Here is a 17,569-nt window from a genome sequence, read left to right on the forward strand (position 1 = left end):
TGACCTCCTGCTCACAAACAGGGAGGAACTAATAGGGGAAGTAGAGGTGGGTGACAACCTGGGAAGCAGAGATCATGAGATGGTAGATTTCAGGATCCTGATCAAAGGAAGAAAAGAGAGTAGTAGAATACACACCTTGGACTTCAAAAAAGCAGATTTTGACTCCCTCAGAAACCTGATAGGCAGAATCCCCTGGGATGCTAACATGAAGAGGAAAGGAGTCCAGGACAGCTGGCAGATTTTAAAGAAGCAATATTGAAGGCACAGAAAGAAACCATCCCGACGCATAGCAAGAGAGGCAAACATGGCAGGAGACCGGATTGGCTTAAAGGGGAAATCCTTAGTGAACTTAAACACAAAAAGGAAGCTTACAAAAAGTGGAAACTTGGACAAATGACTAGGGAGGGGTTTAAATATATAGCTCGAAAATGCCGGGGGGTTATCAGGAAGGCAAAAGTGCAAATGGAATTGCGACTGGCTAAGGATGTGAAGGATAACAAGAAAGGTTTCTACAGGCATGTTAACAAGAAGAAGGTGATCAGAGAGGGTGTGCGGTCCCTACTAGATGAAGTAGGTAACCTAGTGACAGATGATGTGGGGAAAGCTGAAGTACTCAATGCTTTCTTTGCCTCTGTATTCACGGACAAGGTGTGCTCCCGGACTAATGCGCTAAGTGACGCAAGATGGGATGAAGATGGACAGCCCTTGGTGAGTAAAGAATGGGTTAGGAACTATTTAGAAAAGCTAAACATACACAAATCCATGGGTTTGGACTTAATGCATCCAAGGGTACTTAGGGAGTTGGCAAATGTCATTGAGGAGCCTTTGGCCATTATCTTTGAAAAGTCGTGGATATTGGGAGAAATCCCGGATGATTGGGAAAAGGCAAATATAGTGCCCATTTTCAAAAAAGGGAAGAACGACGATCCAGGGAACTATAGGCCAGTCAGTCTTACCTCAGTTCCTGTAAAAATCATGGAAGGGATCCTTAAGGAATCCATTTTGAGGCACTTGGAAGAGAGGAAAGTGATTAGGAATAGTCAGCATGGATTCACAAAGGGCAAGTCATGCCTGACCAATCTGATTAGCTTCTATGATGAGGTAACTGGCTCTGTGGATGTGGGAAAGTCAGTGGATGTTATATACATTGACTTTAGCAAGGCTTATGATACGTTCTCCCACAATATTCTTGCCAGCAAGTTAAGGGAATGTGGATTGGATAAATGGACATTAAGATGGATAGAAAGATGGCTAGAAGGCCGGGCCCAGCGGGTAGTGATCAATGGCTCGATGTCAGGATGGCGGTCGGTTTCTAGCGGAGTGCCCCAAAGTTCAGTTCTAGGACCGGTTTTGTTCAATATCTTTATTAATGACCTGGATGAGGGGATGGATTGCACCCTCAGCAACTTTGCGGAAGACACTAAGCTAAGGGGAGAGGTTGATACGCTTGAGGGCAGAGATAGGGTCCAGAGTGACTTAGACAAATTGGAGGATTGCGCCACAAGAAATCTGATGAGGTTCAACAAGGACAAGTGTAGAGTCCTGCACTTGGGATGGAAGAATCCCAAGCATAGTTACAAGCTGGGGACCAACCAGTTAAGTAGTAATTCTGCAGAAAAAGGCCTGGGGGTTACAGTGGATAAGAAGCTAGATATGAGTCAACAGTGTGCCCTCGTAGCCAAGAAGGCTAATGGCATATTAGGTTGCATTAAGAGGAGCATTGCCAGCAGATCCAGAGATGTCATTATTCCCCTTTATTCGATTTGGTGAGGCTACATCTGGAGTATTGTGTCCAGTTCTGGGCTCCCCACTACAAAAAGGAAGTGGGCACATTGGAGAGGGTCCAGCGGAGGGCAACCAAAATGATTAGTGGGCTGGAGCATGTGACTGGAGCATGTGACCCAAGGGAGTTGGGTGTGTTTAGTCTGCAGAAGCGAAGACTCGATAGTGACAGATGGCAGAACAAGTAGCAGTGGTCTCAAGTTTTGGTGGGAGAGGTTCAGGTTGGATATTAGGAAAAACTATTTCACTAGGAGAGTGGTAAATCACTGGAATGGGTTATCTAGGGAAGTAGTGGAGTCTCCATCCATAGCGGTGTTTATGTCTTGTCTTGACAAAGCCCTGGCTTGGTACCTGAGAGGTCCCTGCCAAAGCATTCTCTACCATGGTGCCTGTGGAGAGAGCTTGAAAGCAGTTACTTACTTCTACAGGAATGGGGGATACCTGAGCTGGCCTTCTTCTCCTTCTAGAGGTTACATGCTGCCAGTTTTCCCTTGCTTGTGCTGTACTGCCCTGACTGGCTCTTCAACCTGCTGTGGCTGGAAGATTAGACGGTGTCTTCTATCGAGGAAGTCTTCATCCTCTATGATAGAACATATGGTCAATACTTGGGCCTCCAGTCCTCTAATTTTTTCTTCCAAAATGGTGACCAGCTTGCACTTAGTGCAGATGAAATCCCTTGTATCTTCTGGGAGGAAGACAAACATGACACATGCTGTGCATGTAACAACAGCAGAGCTATCACCATCCATACCTGCCTTCCTTCTGAGAAATTCCTCGGTTGTTAGTCAATGCTTCCCTGAAGGGAAGGAATGTAGTGACAAGATGTTAAAGACTGACGAGTGTATCTCATCCCCTTCCCAACTCCCTCTCCAAACTCCCTGGTCACAAGCTTCCTGGTCTCTGACTCACTCCTTTATAATGCCCTGGACTTCCTGATAGCCTCTCTCCCTAATTAAGTCTCAACCAATGAGCAGAGGCTTCTAGATTTCAAACCCTGGTTAGAAGCTCACAACTTCCACCTGCCAGCCACAGCACACACTCCGTGAGGGGTGGGGGGAAAGGAGAAGGAGGAAAAAAAACACCCTGGTTATTGTTACAGGCTTTCTGCAATCTCAGGTATGATTCTTTTCATGTTTTGAAGCTTTAGCTACAGTAACTAAAAACTTATTTTTTTAATGAAAAAAAAAACTGTCAGTCCCTGTATGGATGTACCGTGCACTTTGGGTATCACTACACCAGAGTGCAAGAACAGAAATGAAATTAACTACAAAAAAGGTCAGGAGCAAAAAATAGGGTTTACTTATGCAAGTCAAGTAGAGTCACTGCAAGAGAATTGAGTCTATAAGGGTGATTTAAACTGACTCATATAATGCTATCATCCAAGGTGATTTAAATGGAAAAGTTAAAAAAAAAACAGAATGAATTCCAAAAAAATTAAATTAATTTAAAAATAGTTTTAATAATCTGAGAAATTATTGGCACATATAAGGACTTCCCATCTGATTCTACTTACATTAAAATTGGTGTTAAAAATTTCCATTCTTCAGTGGGAGGTGGAACAACTCCTAGATTTGAAATACAGCCTATGAATGTTGTCTAAAAGTGTCAAAATGCTTTTGTCTCATTGAAATGTAATGGATTGGTGTGTAAGTGTCTTTTCAAATGGGGAGTTAGGCTCATCAATCACTCAGATGCTTTTGGAAGTTTTATCCTTTATCTGGACAGTGTCTTTCTCCCTGACTCTCTGTCTCTTCTTCAAGGGAATGGCTATTTTCATATATTTAGCTACAGGTCGTTATACCTCTCTTGGGTTCACTCAGTATCTGATCTAGCATAATACAACTCTGTCTGAAGAAATTCCTATTCGCCATCTGTCATGAAACATTGTCTTGAATGGTACCTCAAGGATTAATAGCAATAAACCTTATTAGCTATGTAGTATTATTTTAATATTAAAGATATAAGAAATAATTCATTATTACAGAAAAATGTATAGTTATAAAAGTTTTAATATGTCAATGTTCAATATAGCAACATTTGAAAAGTGTATTTTATGTACAATAAATATGTAGAGTACACACACTTATTACCATGACTAATAATTATTAGATCATATAATCTAATCTATAACTCTGTGACTTTGCATTAGATAGTGCAGGATTTAACTGTAGAATTTTTCCAGCATGCATATCAAAGGCAATAAACAGAACTAATCATATACTCCCAATTAAATGTGGACATGAATTTAGTGTAATGAGGTTCCTATGACTAAACTATAGTGTTTCTTGTGTGGCCTTAGATGAGTAATTTAATATCACTTCCTCAGTCTCTCTAGCTGTAGAGTATGGAAAATATTTTTCTGTTGCATCAAGATGAGATGAAACTTAGTATATTAATGTTACTAACACTTTGAGATCCTTGGAAGGAAAGAACTAGATAAATTTGAAGCATTATTATTACTTGTACTTCCATTAAACTAAAATATATGATTTCCACATTTCTTATTTAGTTGATAGTACTTCAGTACTTCTGAATATGTCTCTGGAAAACCCTATTACAACTCCAGAAAATAGCAGTCACTAATAGCCACTATTGCCATTTTGGTCTGGAAGTTAAACTTCCCTGGGAGACATTCCAAAAAACCAGACATGTCAATGAAAGCCTGGATTTGGGAAAGCATTTGTGTTTGTCTTAAGCTGTTGCTTATGTCTGTCCTCATTCAGCAAGGTATTTGAGAACATACTCAAGTCCCATGAAAGTTAATCAGGGAATTGGGGCCTTACTGGATTATACTGGGAAGCAAAGTTTCAAACAGTAGAAATCTTCATCTTTCACAAGGAAGCACATGCTGGGCTGAGCCTGTTCCATTGAAACGGCTGAATGTTTTGCTAGTTACTTTAATGGGTGCAGTATGATCAGGAGCCACTTACACTGCTTACTGCATTGTTTTCTCTGGGAACAAAATCTATATACTCTGTGGGGCCAATGGCACAGATATTTTACTTCAAAATGGAGCCTCCTATTTTTAAGGTCAATATTCTGTGAGTTGTCAATATATTTTGCAGGTATTATTGACAGTACGCAGGTGGAGCAGAGGCAGGTTGTTGCAGTGACTGGCGATGGAACCAATGATGGACCAGCACTTAAAAAAGCTGATGTTGGCTTTGCAATGGTATGACCCTGAACATAGTTATTTGTCATTTTCTTTGCATCATAGATTTGCTTAGAGAGAGTTTTTCTGTTTATATAATGCATGGAGTGAAATGGTTTATTGATTGTTCATTTAGTGATGTTCATTTCACACATTGAGAAGTTTCAGCTTTCTGGAAATGGCTGTAATCACTTGTGTAATCAAGGGTTTTTAATGCAGTTCCAGAATGCAATCAGCAGAGAGTTTTGCTTGGTATATTTTTTTGCAAGAATCTTATAAAAATAAATATTGAGAATGTGCAGAATCCTGATGTTAATAGAAGAAAGTTCATTTTGAATTCTTCCTGGTAGCAAGATGGAACAGGAAGAACACTTTCCTATTAAACAGAACATTGTTTTGACTTGGTAAACTCTACCACCAAATACAACTTACTAGTCCACCTACATTTTGTGACACTACTACAGCAACGTCTGAAAACAAGAAATGAACAGCATCATAGATACTGAGTTCAATTTGAGCTGTGCAATTTCAATTTGTACTGGCAGTTCTATATAGGCATTTAAAAAAATCCATCAGAACTACAGCAACACGTATATTAGCTCCCTTGTTCATCCTCAGTTGTTATCATCAAATTCTCAAAGAGCTCATCACAAGGTGTTCCCCTGCTTTCTACTGACACACACCTCCAAACCTATTAGCCAACATGTCCAAGACACAGCGGCTACGTCTACACTGGCATGATTTTCCAGAAATGCTTTTAAAGGAAAAGTTTTCCGTTAAAAGCATTTTCGGAAAAGAGCATCTAGATTGGCAGGATGCTTTTCCGGAAAAGTACCTTTTGCGGAAAAGTGTCCGTGGCCAATCAAGACGTGCTTTTCCGCAAAAAAGCCCCGATCGCCATTTTCGCGATCGGGGCTTTTTTGCGGAAAACAAATCTCTGCTGTCTACACTGGCCCTTTTGCGCAAGAGTCTTTCGGAAAAAGACTTTTGCCCGAACGGGAGCAGCATAGTATTTCCGCAAAAGCACTGATGATCTTACATGAGATCGTCAGTGCTTTTCTGGAAATTCAAGCCACCTGTGTAGACAGTTGGCAAGTTTTTCCGGAAAAGCGGTGATTTTCCAGAAAAACTTGCCAGTCTAGACACAGCCAGCATGTACTCACCAGTTACCATTATTTTATTAATGTGATTAAGCAGTTGTAAAAGATACCCAAAGATCCATTTTCTAACTACTGCTTTTTTCTTTCTCATCACTCATTTTTATCATAATTTTCTACTATTTTTCCCCAGGGTATTGCGGGCACCGATGTTGCAAAGGAAGCCTCCGATATTATCCTGACAGATGATAATTTCAGTAGCATTGTGAAGGCTGTCATGTGGGGCCGTAATGTTTATGATAGCATCTCCAAGTTCCTACAGTTCCAACTTACTGTTAATGTGGTGGCTGTGATTGTGGCTTTCACTGGGGCATGTATTACACAGGTAAGCTGAGCTGCAGACACATCACAAAGCAGGGATGCTGAGACTGTCTGATAGCCCAAAGAGCCAAATATATAATTCATCAACTTTTCAGTTGATGCTTTCAACTGGTCACCACTTCTTAAATCCTAGCATGTTGTTAGAAAGCATGGTTCCTGGGCAATAAGTTTGGGAATTATTAATTACAGGTGAGAGTTAGATTTGGAATCATTCATGTTATCATTCATAGAGATATTCCCCAATAGTTTTACATTTGATTGGACTGCAATTGCTGGTACAGTCAAGATGGCAGTATTGTCATTTAGGAATGATCCAGACAGGGAAACTTTCAATTAAGAACAAAGAAAACATTTTGGTGCTTTTAAGTTTTGTTTGCTGATTCAAATAACTAAAAACAAGGACCATCATGTACAAAAATATCTTTCTGACTAATTTTTTCACCTGAATAATCTATTCTTAATTGCCAAGCATAGAATCATAGGGTTGGAAGAGACCTCAGGAGGTCATTGAATCCAACCCCTTGCTAAAAGCAGGACCAATCCCAACTAAATAATCCCAGCCAGGGCTTTGTCAAGCCAGGACTAAAAACCTCTAGAGATAGAGATTCCACCACCTCCCTAGGTAACCCATTCCAATGCTTCACCACCCTCCTAATGAAATAGTTTTCCTAATAACTAACCTAGACCTCCCACACTGTAGCTTGAGACTTCATTCAATCATCTGTTGCTATCCTCATTTACATATTATTTTAGTAACCTTGTCAAACCTTATCCACTATGAGAAATGAAAGAAGAATCAACAGCTTTTTGCTATTCAGCAATAGTTTGATTAGATAGCAAGTGTGAAAAATTGAGAAGGGGTAGGGATTCAGAAGTTCCTATGTAAGGCAAAGTCCCGAGTATCAGGACTGTCTCTATGAAATTAGACCACCTGGTTACACTGATCAGCAAATCACTTGTCACTTGATCAAAAACCCTGATTAACTTATGTACTCACCCAATTAAGACAACTGATGTATTTAAAATATTTGTTTTCTGTGCCTTTCCTCACAGTAAAGAAAACCTGGGGCTCCAGCCACAGTGAGAACGAGTCAGTTGATTCTGGCTCACAGACATAATTCTGTGGGTTTGGTTTTTCACCATGGTTTCGCCATGACATACCCTAACATCCAGCTCTAGCCAAGGCTATATATGTAGCAATCTGACCAAGCACAAAAAAATGCAAACCAAGGTGAACACCACTTCAATATCACTACTTTTTCATAAGCATACCTCTTTTTTAAATAGCTTATTTTGGTCAGCAAGGGGCAAGGGAATGTATATAATGAATGGAGCATGCAGGTTTACTGCCTCCAGTATCAAAAAGCAAATGACATTGTTAGCATTTTCACCACATCCCTAAACCAGCAGTTCTCAAGAGTGGCATATGCTGGAGATGAGTGCTTTTGAAAACTCATACATTTGATAGAAGAAATGCAGACCTACAAAAACACCACATCTTCCCTTACCAACCATTGCACAAATATACATGTCTGTCACTGCAGGTAAATTCCATCTTTGATACATACACCTGTGAGACAAACAATGAATAAATCACTAGCTCCACTTCAGGAATATGCTTACACTATAGTCATGTGAAACTTGAGGCCTGGTCTCTCTGTTAAGCCAAGAGGTTGAGCTCCTTTCAACTTATTCTTCTCAATATTCAAGCCTCAGTTGTACTTGGCAAGCTGCAGAAAGGTCTCAGGTAGTCCCATTGGCACTGCTAGGCATCTTCACAGGGATTGGGCACAGCTGTGTTCATTTAGCTCCTCTGGGAAGAAAGGAAGTTCTGATCCTAAGACCGTGGACAGTACTAGATTCATCAGAAGAAGCAGGAATGGCTCTACTGAAACCAGTAGAAAATACTGGTTGTGGAATCTCCATCTCTGGAGTTATTTCAGAGTAGGTTAGATAAATGTCTATCAGGGATGGTCTAGACAGTATTTGGTCCTGCCATGGACTTCGAAGTCCCTTCCAGTCCTAGTATTCTATGATTCTATACCTTACCCAGATGACATACCTGTTGTATCTTTTCAAAGGGAAGCAGAGTAGCAACAGTCCCATTGCTCTCCTATAAACACAATGCCTTTAGGAGCTGCTAATTGCAGGGGTACCCCTCCTTATTGATCCCTACCTTGACTATGCCTTGTAGCCACAACTGAGCCTATGATAAGGTGGAAGGAAGGGGAATTTTGTGGCAGAGGTTTTGTGGCTTTTTTTTCTTCAGGAATACTTCAGATCATATTGACAGACTATTTAGCATTAAGGGATAATGGCTGGTAACTAAAGAGAAGTACAAATATTACAGAAAAAATATTATTATTATAAGTCCCTGACTGGGATGATTTAGTTAGGATTGGTCCTGCCTTGGACAGGGGGCTGGACTCAATGACCTCCTGAGGTCACTTCCAGCCCTGGGTTTCTATGATTATAGGTTCATGTCACTCGTGCTGTGGTCAAAGTCAAAGTGGCCATTTCCTTTTAAATCCCTGTCTTCAGTCATTCCGACATTACTATTGCTCCTCCCCCCCCCCCCAAAAAAAATTATTTTTGGACTAAATTTCTCTTGATTGGTCTCCAACAATTTTTTAATTGCTTGTGAGCTTGAATGAAAATGTGACTCGCTTTTTAAATAATTGTGTCTGTTTTTGTGCTTGGATAATGCAACCATTATTGTGTTGGTAGTTAATTTTTTGTATTGGAAAATAGATTTTTTTTCAAATGTATTACAAATTTTGAAAGTTAAAAACTGAACATGCTCCATGATTTTTTTCTACTAGTTCAAGGCCTCTCTTCACCTAACATCAAAGTACATTGGGAGTCTTTCCATTGGCTTCCAACAGGAATTGAACAAGGCCCTAAAAATACATAATGAAGAACAGTTTTGCTACGATCTCCATCATACGCATTTCCCACAGTGGTATTCTTTTGAATGTCTGATCATTCTGTTAAAAATAAAATTGTCTCCAGGGTTAATATATTTTTATCACTATAAATCCCTATGAAATTGGTCAGTTCTACAATAAAATAGGAAAGCCAAAGATGGAAAACTTCTAAAATGATTTAAAATTAGATATTGTTGAAATATGCTGCAGTGGACTAGAAGTGTGGCTGTGCTTTCCCTTGCAGGCTCAAAGTTAGGCAAACACACTGAAAGACAGTGTTCACTGAAAGACAAGCATTACTAAAAATCCCTTTAGAGAACATACTGTACCCTCTGGTTGTTATAAAAATAGCTGTGGTACAAAATGCATGACCATACTGAAAAATCTTAAGTACAGTATCCAGGTTGTAAATGTATAGGAACAACTTTACACTGGTCTTAAAATATTAATTTGACTGAAACTTTTAAATTCTTATTAACACATAAAGAAAACTAAAAAAACAATTGTTTCCAAAATAGAAGCATAGCTCTCAGTGACCTTGACAAGGGCTTTCTTATACAGCAAACATTTCCTACCCATTTTACTGTGTTTGTACAAGTATTTTGTCCATATTGTACATATAGAATATAATTTTATTCTTAAGTTAACATTCTGGTTTATGGGCAACAAGTTACTTTCCATAATATTTCATCTGGTCTAGAATGAGAGAACTGGTTTCTCTTTTATACTCTTGTCTTTTCTCATAAAATTCCCTGCAATTCATCACTTGCACACAAGATTACAAATGTCAATGTTTGAGTCTGAAAGATTTTATTTTGAATTTAATGCAGGACTTCTGGCTTTTCTGTTTAAAGACAGAATCAAGAAGACAAATCCTCACTTTTATTAATTTTCTATCATTCAGCATGTAGCTTGCAACCATATGGCCTTGGACTTAGTAGAGCCAATAAATTACCTAGAAGTCCAGATCTGGTAATTGCATCAGCACTGCACAGGTAGTAGACTCTTATCCCCATGGAGTGCCAGTGAAGTTAGAGGGGCTACAAATTGGTACAGAGCTCCAACTGTAGGATAGTAGTCAGGAATAGCAATTAAATGAAACCTTAAAGAAGCACCTATGTGCTGCAAGAGATGATGCATGATAGATCGCATGCTCTCCTGAATTCTGAACTAATGCCTTGGTAAGTCATAAAATAAACTCTAGTGCTGAGTTTTTCAGGTAGTGTAAAATGGAGATTCTGACCACTTGTCATCATTACTAGACTTTCCCTACTTTTCAAGGCTCTGTCTATCAAGTGACCAAAACATCTCTTCATTGTCTCAGTCACTCCTCTGTTGGGGGCTGGATTTATTAACACAATATTTCTCAAACTTAAGTTTCAGTCTCTCACTCTGATTGTCTCTTTCCCTCCGCCCGCCCTTTGCAACTTCCAATTGCTTTTTATTGGGGAATCAGCTTCTCTGTGCCCTACTAGTTCTGTTAATTAAACTACAAATAACTGACAGAGCTAATTAGATGGAACTAGCTGTCTTAAGGATTCTGGTCCATTCTATTACACATGCCTTTTCAAATTAACCTAATTGTTTATTCCTTGCCTCATTCACTGAGCACTGTCCAGCCTGTTTTAAGTGTGGTTGACATCTGCATGCACCTTGGCTGATGTACTGTTTACTAGAAGTGTCCTTTCTGCACAGTGAGCATCCAGGTCTACTTTGTTAAATTGAACTAAACCAGACTAAAACTACTTATTTCAGTAGATTAATGAGGTTTCTGGAGATTCTCATCTCATTCACCATATACCAGGTATAATGGCTGTGGCTCATTCAGTATGCAGCTTTCTCAGGGGGCAAGAGATTCTTGTGGAGCCTTGCTCAAATACTGTGAACTGTTGTGCAGAGACTAGAACTTGAAAAAAAATCTCATCTTAAAAGGATACAAATTTGGGAAAAATTAAAGGCAAAAAAGCACTGTAGAAATTAAATGTTATCATAAGTATAGCTGTCACTATATACTTCAGCTCCTGTATAATTAGGATGAAAGATACTTCAGAAATGCATAAGGTATTATTTTGCATGTTTGTTATTGTTAACACACTCTAGCATGCTAGACAACAGCATCTGAAAAATCCTAACAATGTAGGAGTCTTCTGTGCTTTTATTTAATTACACTGAACAGTAAATAGAATTAGACTATACTGATCACCTGAAGATTAGAAGTAAATATCAAGGTGTGTGCAAGTAGAAATTAAAAGAGTGAGTACTCTGTGTTAAACTAATATCTGATAGGACTAGCAGCAAAAATGTTTGTACTTACTGAATGTTTCAAAAGTTTTCCAAAATAGCTATTGTCCCATTAAAGATGCTTATGTATGCTAGTGTATGCCTATACTAAGAGAAAAGTGGGAGTTAAAAGGTAAAGAAAAAAAACACGTTTCTGTCTCTTTACAGCTTGCCATTTTAACTCCAAAATAATAATCTCTAAAAAATTTTAGGTTGTCACAATAGATTTGTGGTTTATTGCCAATCTCCTGTGATTTGTACTTTAAGTGTTTTCCAAAATAAAGTGTAACATCACTTGATATGAGGCACTGTTACCTTTAGGCAAATAGTAGCCTTTTCCAAGGTCAGATGAAAAAGAACTTGACAGATAAGTGGTGATCTCAGGTGGCTCACAATGTGAACATCTTTCCTCTCCACTGTCATGGGATGATGATGTATTATTTTGAACCTCACTTACCAAATCAAAAGATTCTTTGGCTAGTTGGCCAATGGCCAGAGACTGCCAAAAAAGCATTAAGCTTGCATCCCACTTGCCTATCCTGGCACTGCATAGAGTCAGCACAGAATTAAAAACTATAATGGAAGACTTAACTCTATGCCTGGTGGGCATTCTCCTTAGTTTCCAATAACTAATCAGAAACCGGGTAGCACTGCACTAGAAATTCATTACCCTGGCAGCTCAAACTAATGTGTGTTACTGTTTGGGCTTCAGCTTAGAACAAGGTTTTACACTTGACTGAGCTGGGCACAGTCAAGTGTAAAACTGATGGATGATGGATAATTGTTAGAGGCATCTTAGAATCTCAGGGGGATTGGCACAGGGAACTGATAAGAACGTGTCCATGCTGTTTACACTTATGTGAGGATGGGTCAAAGAGAGAAAGTGCCTGTAACACTATTCATAGGAAAATCTGAGGGTTTTGCTATTACCTAAATGATTGTTTATTATGAATAATGTAACAGCAATTCTAGCTTCTAAAGTTCTCTCCAAATAGAAAATGGTTGTGTAGCACTCTCGTTAACTAAACATCACAAGAAAATTCTTCAGTAAAAACCTGATTATGTCCCTCCCTTTCTATGTGTGTTAGGTATCTGAGCTGCAGGGATGTAAAATCCTGTTTTATTGGCTAACAGGTTAAACATATTGTTGAAGGCTGCTATCAAATCCCGCCTTACTCTTCTCTTCTCTAGACTAAATAAGCCCAACTCCCTCAGGCTCTCCTTGTAATCATTTTTGTTTCCCTCCATTCGACTTTCTCCAATGTGTCCACATCCTTTCTGTAATGGGGGCCCCAGAATTGGATGCAGTATTCTAGATGTGGCCTCACCATGCTGAATAAAGAGGAAGAGTCGCTTCTCTAGATCTGCTGGCAATGCTCCTCCTAATGCACCCTACTATGCGGTTAGCCTTCTCCGCTACAATCACACACTGTTGACTTATATCCAGCTTCTCATCCACTGTAATCCCTGGGTCTTTTGCTGCTGCCTAGCCAGTCGGTCCATAGCCTGTAACAGTGCTTGTTATTGTTCCATCCCAAGTGCACTTGTCCTTGTTCAACCTCATCAGATTTCTTTTGGCCTAAACCTCCAATTTGTCTAGGTCGCTCTGGACCCTATCTCTACCTCTCCTCCTTGCTTATTGTTGTCTGCGTATTTGCTGAGGGTGCGATCCATCCCCTCATGCAAGTCATTAATAAAGATGTTGAATAAAACCGGCCCTAGAACTGACCCTTAGAACTATGGACTCATAGAATTGTAGATTCCTAGGGCTGGATGAAACCTCACAAGGTCGTCTAGTCCAGCTCCCTGCCCAAAGCAGGACCAATCCCAACTAAATCATCCCAGCCAGGGCTTTGTCAAACCAGGACTTAAATACCAGCAGGAATGGAGATTCTACCACCTCTCTAGGTAACCCTTCCCAGTACTTCACCACCCTTCTAGTGAAATAGTTTCTCCTAATATCCAATCTAGACCTCCCGCATTGTAACTTGAGACCATTGCTCCTTGTTCTGCCATCCATCATTACTGAGAACAGCCTCTCTCCAATGCGTCTACATCTTTTCTGAAGTGGGGGGGCCAGAACTGGACACAATACTCCAGATGTGGCCTCACCAGAGCCACCCTTGGGGCACTCCGCATGATACTGATAGCCAGCTAAACATCAAGCCATTGATCACTACTCGTTGAGCCCAACGATCTAGCCAGCTTTCTATCCATTTTACCATTTATCCAATCCACACTATCCAGTAACATAAAATTGGCAACCTAGTTTATCCTACTTATCCTTTGCTGGTGCTGCATAACAGATGAGTGAAGTGAATTCTCCTTCTGATAAACCAAGTTAGTGCTGCCTATTGCCAGGAAATCAGGAATCTTATTAAAGCTAATCCTTCTTTGCTCCCTAGCATGTCTAACTCCTGCCAAAGCAGTAGATTAGGGCATCCAGGCTCAGAGCAGTCCAGACCTGAACATTGTTTTTTCAATACAGTATGTAACAAACGATTTTTTTAAAATGCAAGTTCCTATGTTTTCAGGGAAATTAACTTCTTGTGTCCTTAGTGAGAGCAAGACAGTAATTTCAAGCCACCACAGAGACCAAAATGTTTAAGGTTTTTCTCCAAGTGCTGTCCTTAACAGAAAGTAGTCCTTGGTATTGAAACTAATATAAAAGCTTGAGAATATGTCTAGACTACATGCCTCTGTCGCCAGGTGTGGTTAACGAGGTTTACAGGAGCAGTCGACAAAGGCGTTCCCTGTCGACCGATCCGCGTCTTGACTGCCACGCTGTGCTGACGATCAGCTGAGCCAGCACACCGTGGTGGCCATTTTTATTTTAATGAAGCCGGAGATATTTAAATCCCTGCTTCATTGACTATGTTGGGTAGTCCAATTTACATGCCTCTGGCGACAGAGGCATGTAGTCTAGACATACCCTGAGAAGGCTTCATTAAAAAAAATTACATCTTTCAAGGAAAGTGCAAGCTTCAAATAAGTGTTTTAATGGTATTTATTTTGGTCTGTAAATTATTCTGACACTCCTTCACCTCATCTATGCACCATGGCAGAAAATATATGGCACATAACAAGAATACTGTGATATTCAAACTTTCCCACTGACATGAATGATGTACCTCTCTCTCTCTACATCTGAAAACAGACTTCAGTAATGGTACCTATTTCCAATTTGCACTAAAGGCATAGGAAGGAGAAATATTTATCTCCATTACAAGAAAAAAATCTACCTCTTTCTTCCCTGCTCTGGCTTTTACAAGCAATCACAGTTACATGTCATTAAAACTGGACCAGTGAGGTCCAGTCAAATCACAATTTAATATATATTTGTCATTTATTTTTCACCTAAGGTCTGTATTAGGTTTTTTTAAAAACCTATTTGTTTCTAATGTGATCTAAAGCCCTGTTTGGTGTGACCTTAGTTTGTTTCATCTTGGATTAAATGAACAAATAGCTCTTTCTAGAGGTTGCTAAACTAGTTTAGAAAGTTTTGGTAATCCTACCAAAATCTTTTATAACGTTGGTCCCTCTGATGGGGGGGGGGGAGAACATAGGAGGCAGTTGTCCCAGGGCCTAGCAATTGAAAGGGACCCATGTCTCCATCTGCCACTGCTGCCACAGTAGCAGTGGCAGTGGCTGGAGCGTCAGTTCCCTTTGAATTGCTGCCAGAGCACCATTCTATGCAGCTTTGAGGAGTAGGGGCTGCACCACAGTCTGGGTGGCTTTGAAGGCTGCTTTTCCCAGCCCTGCCCCTTCTGCCCAAGGCTCCCTCACACACCTTGCCCCATGGTCCACTGGGAGTAGTGCTGATGTTTGGATTTCCAGTGCATATTTTTGGATGAAGAGCATGAACATTAGTTGCTAATGACTCTTCCTGTGATGTAGTAGATGAATCGATCTTCTCATTCCCTGTTTGCTTTCAGTCAGATGCTGAGCACATTCAGTTCACATCTGAGTTGTATCACTTACCTTATTTCTGTTACTTCATTTTTTAATTTTTAATATTATCAAAATCTCACATTGAATTGCTGCAAAATTTTGGTAAATTTCAGCCAACACAGAGTGTGTACTACAGCATATTATAGACATAACTTCCATATCAATTCACATTAAACTTCATATTTTAAATTGTTTTAATATAGTTTTTTTGTTGGTCTCTGCCCAGGAAAACATGTTTTTCAATAATCTCTTAATACTTAGTCACCCAAACCTGACTCTTCCAGAAAATTTAAAAACAACACATGATGTAACGAGCTAAAGTATATTGTATTATTAGAACATTTATATGGAATAAATGTGACACTAAATAATATGTGTGGATGCAAATGCTGCTTGATGAAATGATTGGAGATAAGTCTGATTGTTCATCTTTGCTTACCTCCATGCCTTTTCTACTGTTACTGACTTGCAGTAGCATACTAAGACATAGAGTGTGAAGGGAAGCAATGACCGAGACAGTTATCCTTTTAGCAAACCAAAATAGTCACATTCTATTCTATTTTGTCTCCTAAGGACTCTCCACTGAAAGCTGTGCAGATGCTGTGGGTCAATCTAATTATGGACACCTTTGCTTCTCTTGCACTGGCCACTGAACCCCCTACAGAGGCTCTGCTGCTAAGGAAACCATACGGCAGGAACAAGCCTCTTATATCACGTACCATGATGAAGAACATTCTCGGCCATGCTGTCTACCAGCTCACTCTCATTTTTACTCTCCTCTTCGTTGGTAAGATAAACATATTTTTTTGTTCACTGTTACAACTTGCTGCTGCTTCATTCACAAATGGTCTGTCTCTAGCTGTTTGCCTCCCAAATGTACGGCAAATTCTGAAGTACCAAACATTTGCAGTAAGCTTTAGTTTAGGTATGTCCTAAGTGTTAAGCCATGCAGTGGGACCAAGAGAAATAAAGGGAGATGGAATAGTCTCAGCTGAAGGATAATGGGATTTAGGGGATCTTCCTGGATTCTTTCATATCTTCCAATTAAGAATGCAGGATTTGCTTAATCTAGTTTTTTGGAATGTTAAAAAAGAGTAGGTTCAAGGCATTGGCAAATGTTTGGGTCAATCTGGGTCTTAACCAAACTGGTCATTCTGTTCCTAAGCTCACATTTCAAGCCTTGTCCTCTTCACTAGTAAACTAAATGTTTTGTTTGTGTTTAATCTGAAATGTACAAAATGTATCAGAAGGACAGAACAGGTCATGCTAGTGGGAGAGTGGCACTATACCATGAAAGAAAATGTAGAATCTAATTAATTAAAAATCTTAAATGAACCAAAATGTTCCATAGAATCTCTATGGATAATAATTCCATGCTCTAATAAGAATATACCAGTCGGGATATATTATCGACTACCTGTCCAGGATGGTGGTAGTGACTATAAATGCTAAGGGAGATTAGAGAGGCTATCAAAATAAAAATAATAGTTGAGGAGTTCAACTATTCCTCTAGTGAAGGGGTACACATCACCTCAGGGTAGAATACAGAGCTAAAATTTCTTGATACCTGAAATGACCTTGGAGCAGCTGGTTCTGGAACCCACAAGGGGAGAGGCAATTCTTGATTTAGTCCTAAGTAAGTATATATTTACTATATATTCCTAAATTATATTTATCTCTTGGATCTGGTAAATATAACTGGACCACTTGAAAATAGTGACCATAATGTAATAAAACCCTTCAGCAGCCCAACATTTAATTTCAGAAAGGGGAACTACACAAAAAATGAGGAGGTTAGTAAAAACAAATTGAAAGATACAGTGACCAAAGTAAAATCCATGCAAGCTACATGGAAACTTTTCACAGACATCATAATAGAGGCCCAACTTAAATGTATATCCCAAATTAAAAAACACAGTAAAAGAATAAAAAAAAGTGCCACTGGGGCTTAACAACCCAATGAAAAATGTGTGAGATTAAAAAAAAAGACATTGTTTAAA

General features: G+C 39.5%; 1 protein-coding gene across 18 annotated transcripts in view; it reads left to right on the forward strand.

Moving 5' to 3' along the window:
- LOC102448489 (plasma membrane calcium-transporting ATPase 2) overlaps positions 1-17,569 on the forward strand; it is an 857,866-nt gene that overhangs the window by 781,810 nt on the left and 58,487 nt on the right. For all 18 annotated transcript variants that reach the window (XR_012906525.2, XR_012906526.2, XM_075939331.2 and 15 more), the window contains 3 exons: positions 4,848-4,954; positions 6,224-6,415; positions 16,143-16,356. Coding sequence is in view for 16 of the 18 variants with exons in the window: in XM_075939331.2 (XP_075795446.1) it covers positions 4,848-4,954; positions 6,224-6,415; positions 16,143-16,356 (513 nt within the window). In the remaining 2 variants the exon portion in view is untranslated. The remainder of the gene's footprint in view (positions 1-4,847; positions 4,955-6,223; positions 6,416-16,142; positions 16,357-17,569) is intronic.

This window comes from Pelodiscus sinensis, chromosome 11 (genome assembly GCF_052426305.1).
Source record: "Pelodiscus sinensis isolate ZL-2025 chromosome 11, ASM5242630v1, whole genome shotgun sequence".
Taxonomy (NCBI): domain Eukaryota; kingdom Metazoa; phylum Chordata; order Testudines; family Trionychidae; genus Pelodiscus; species Pelodiscus sinensis.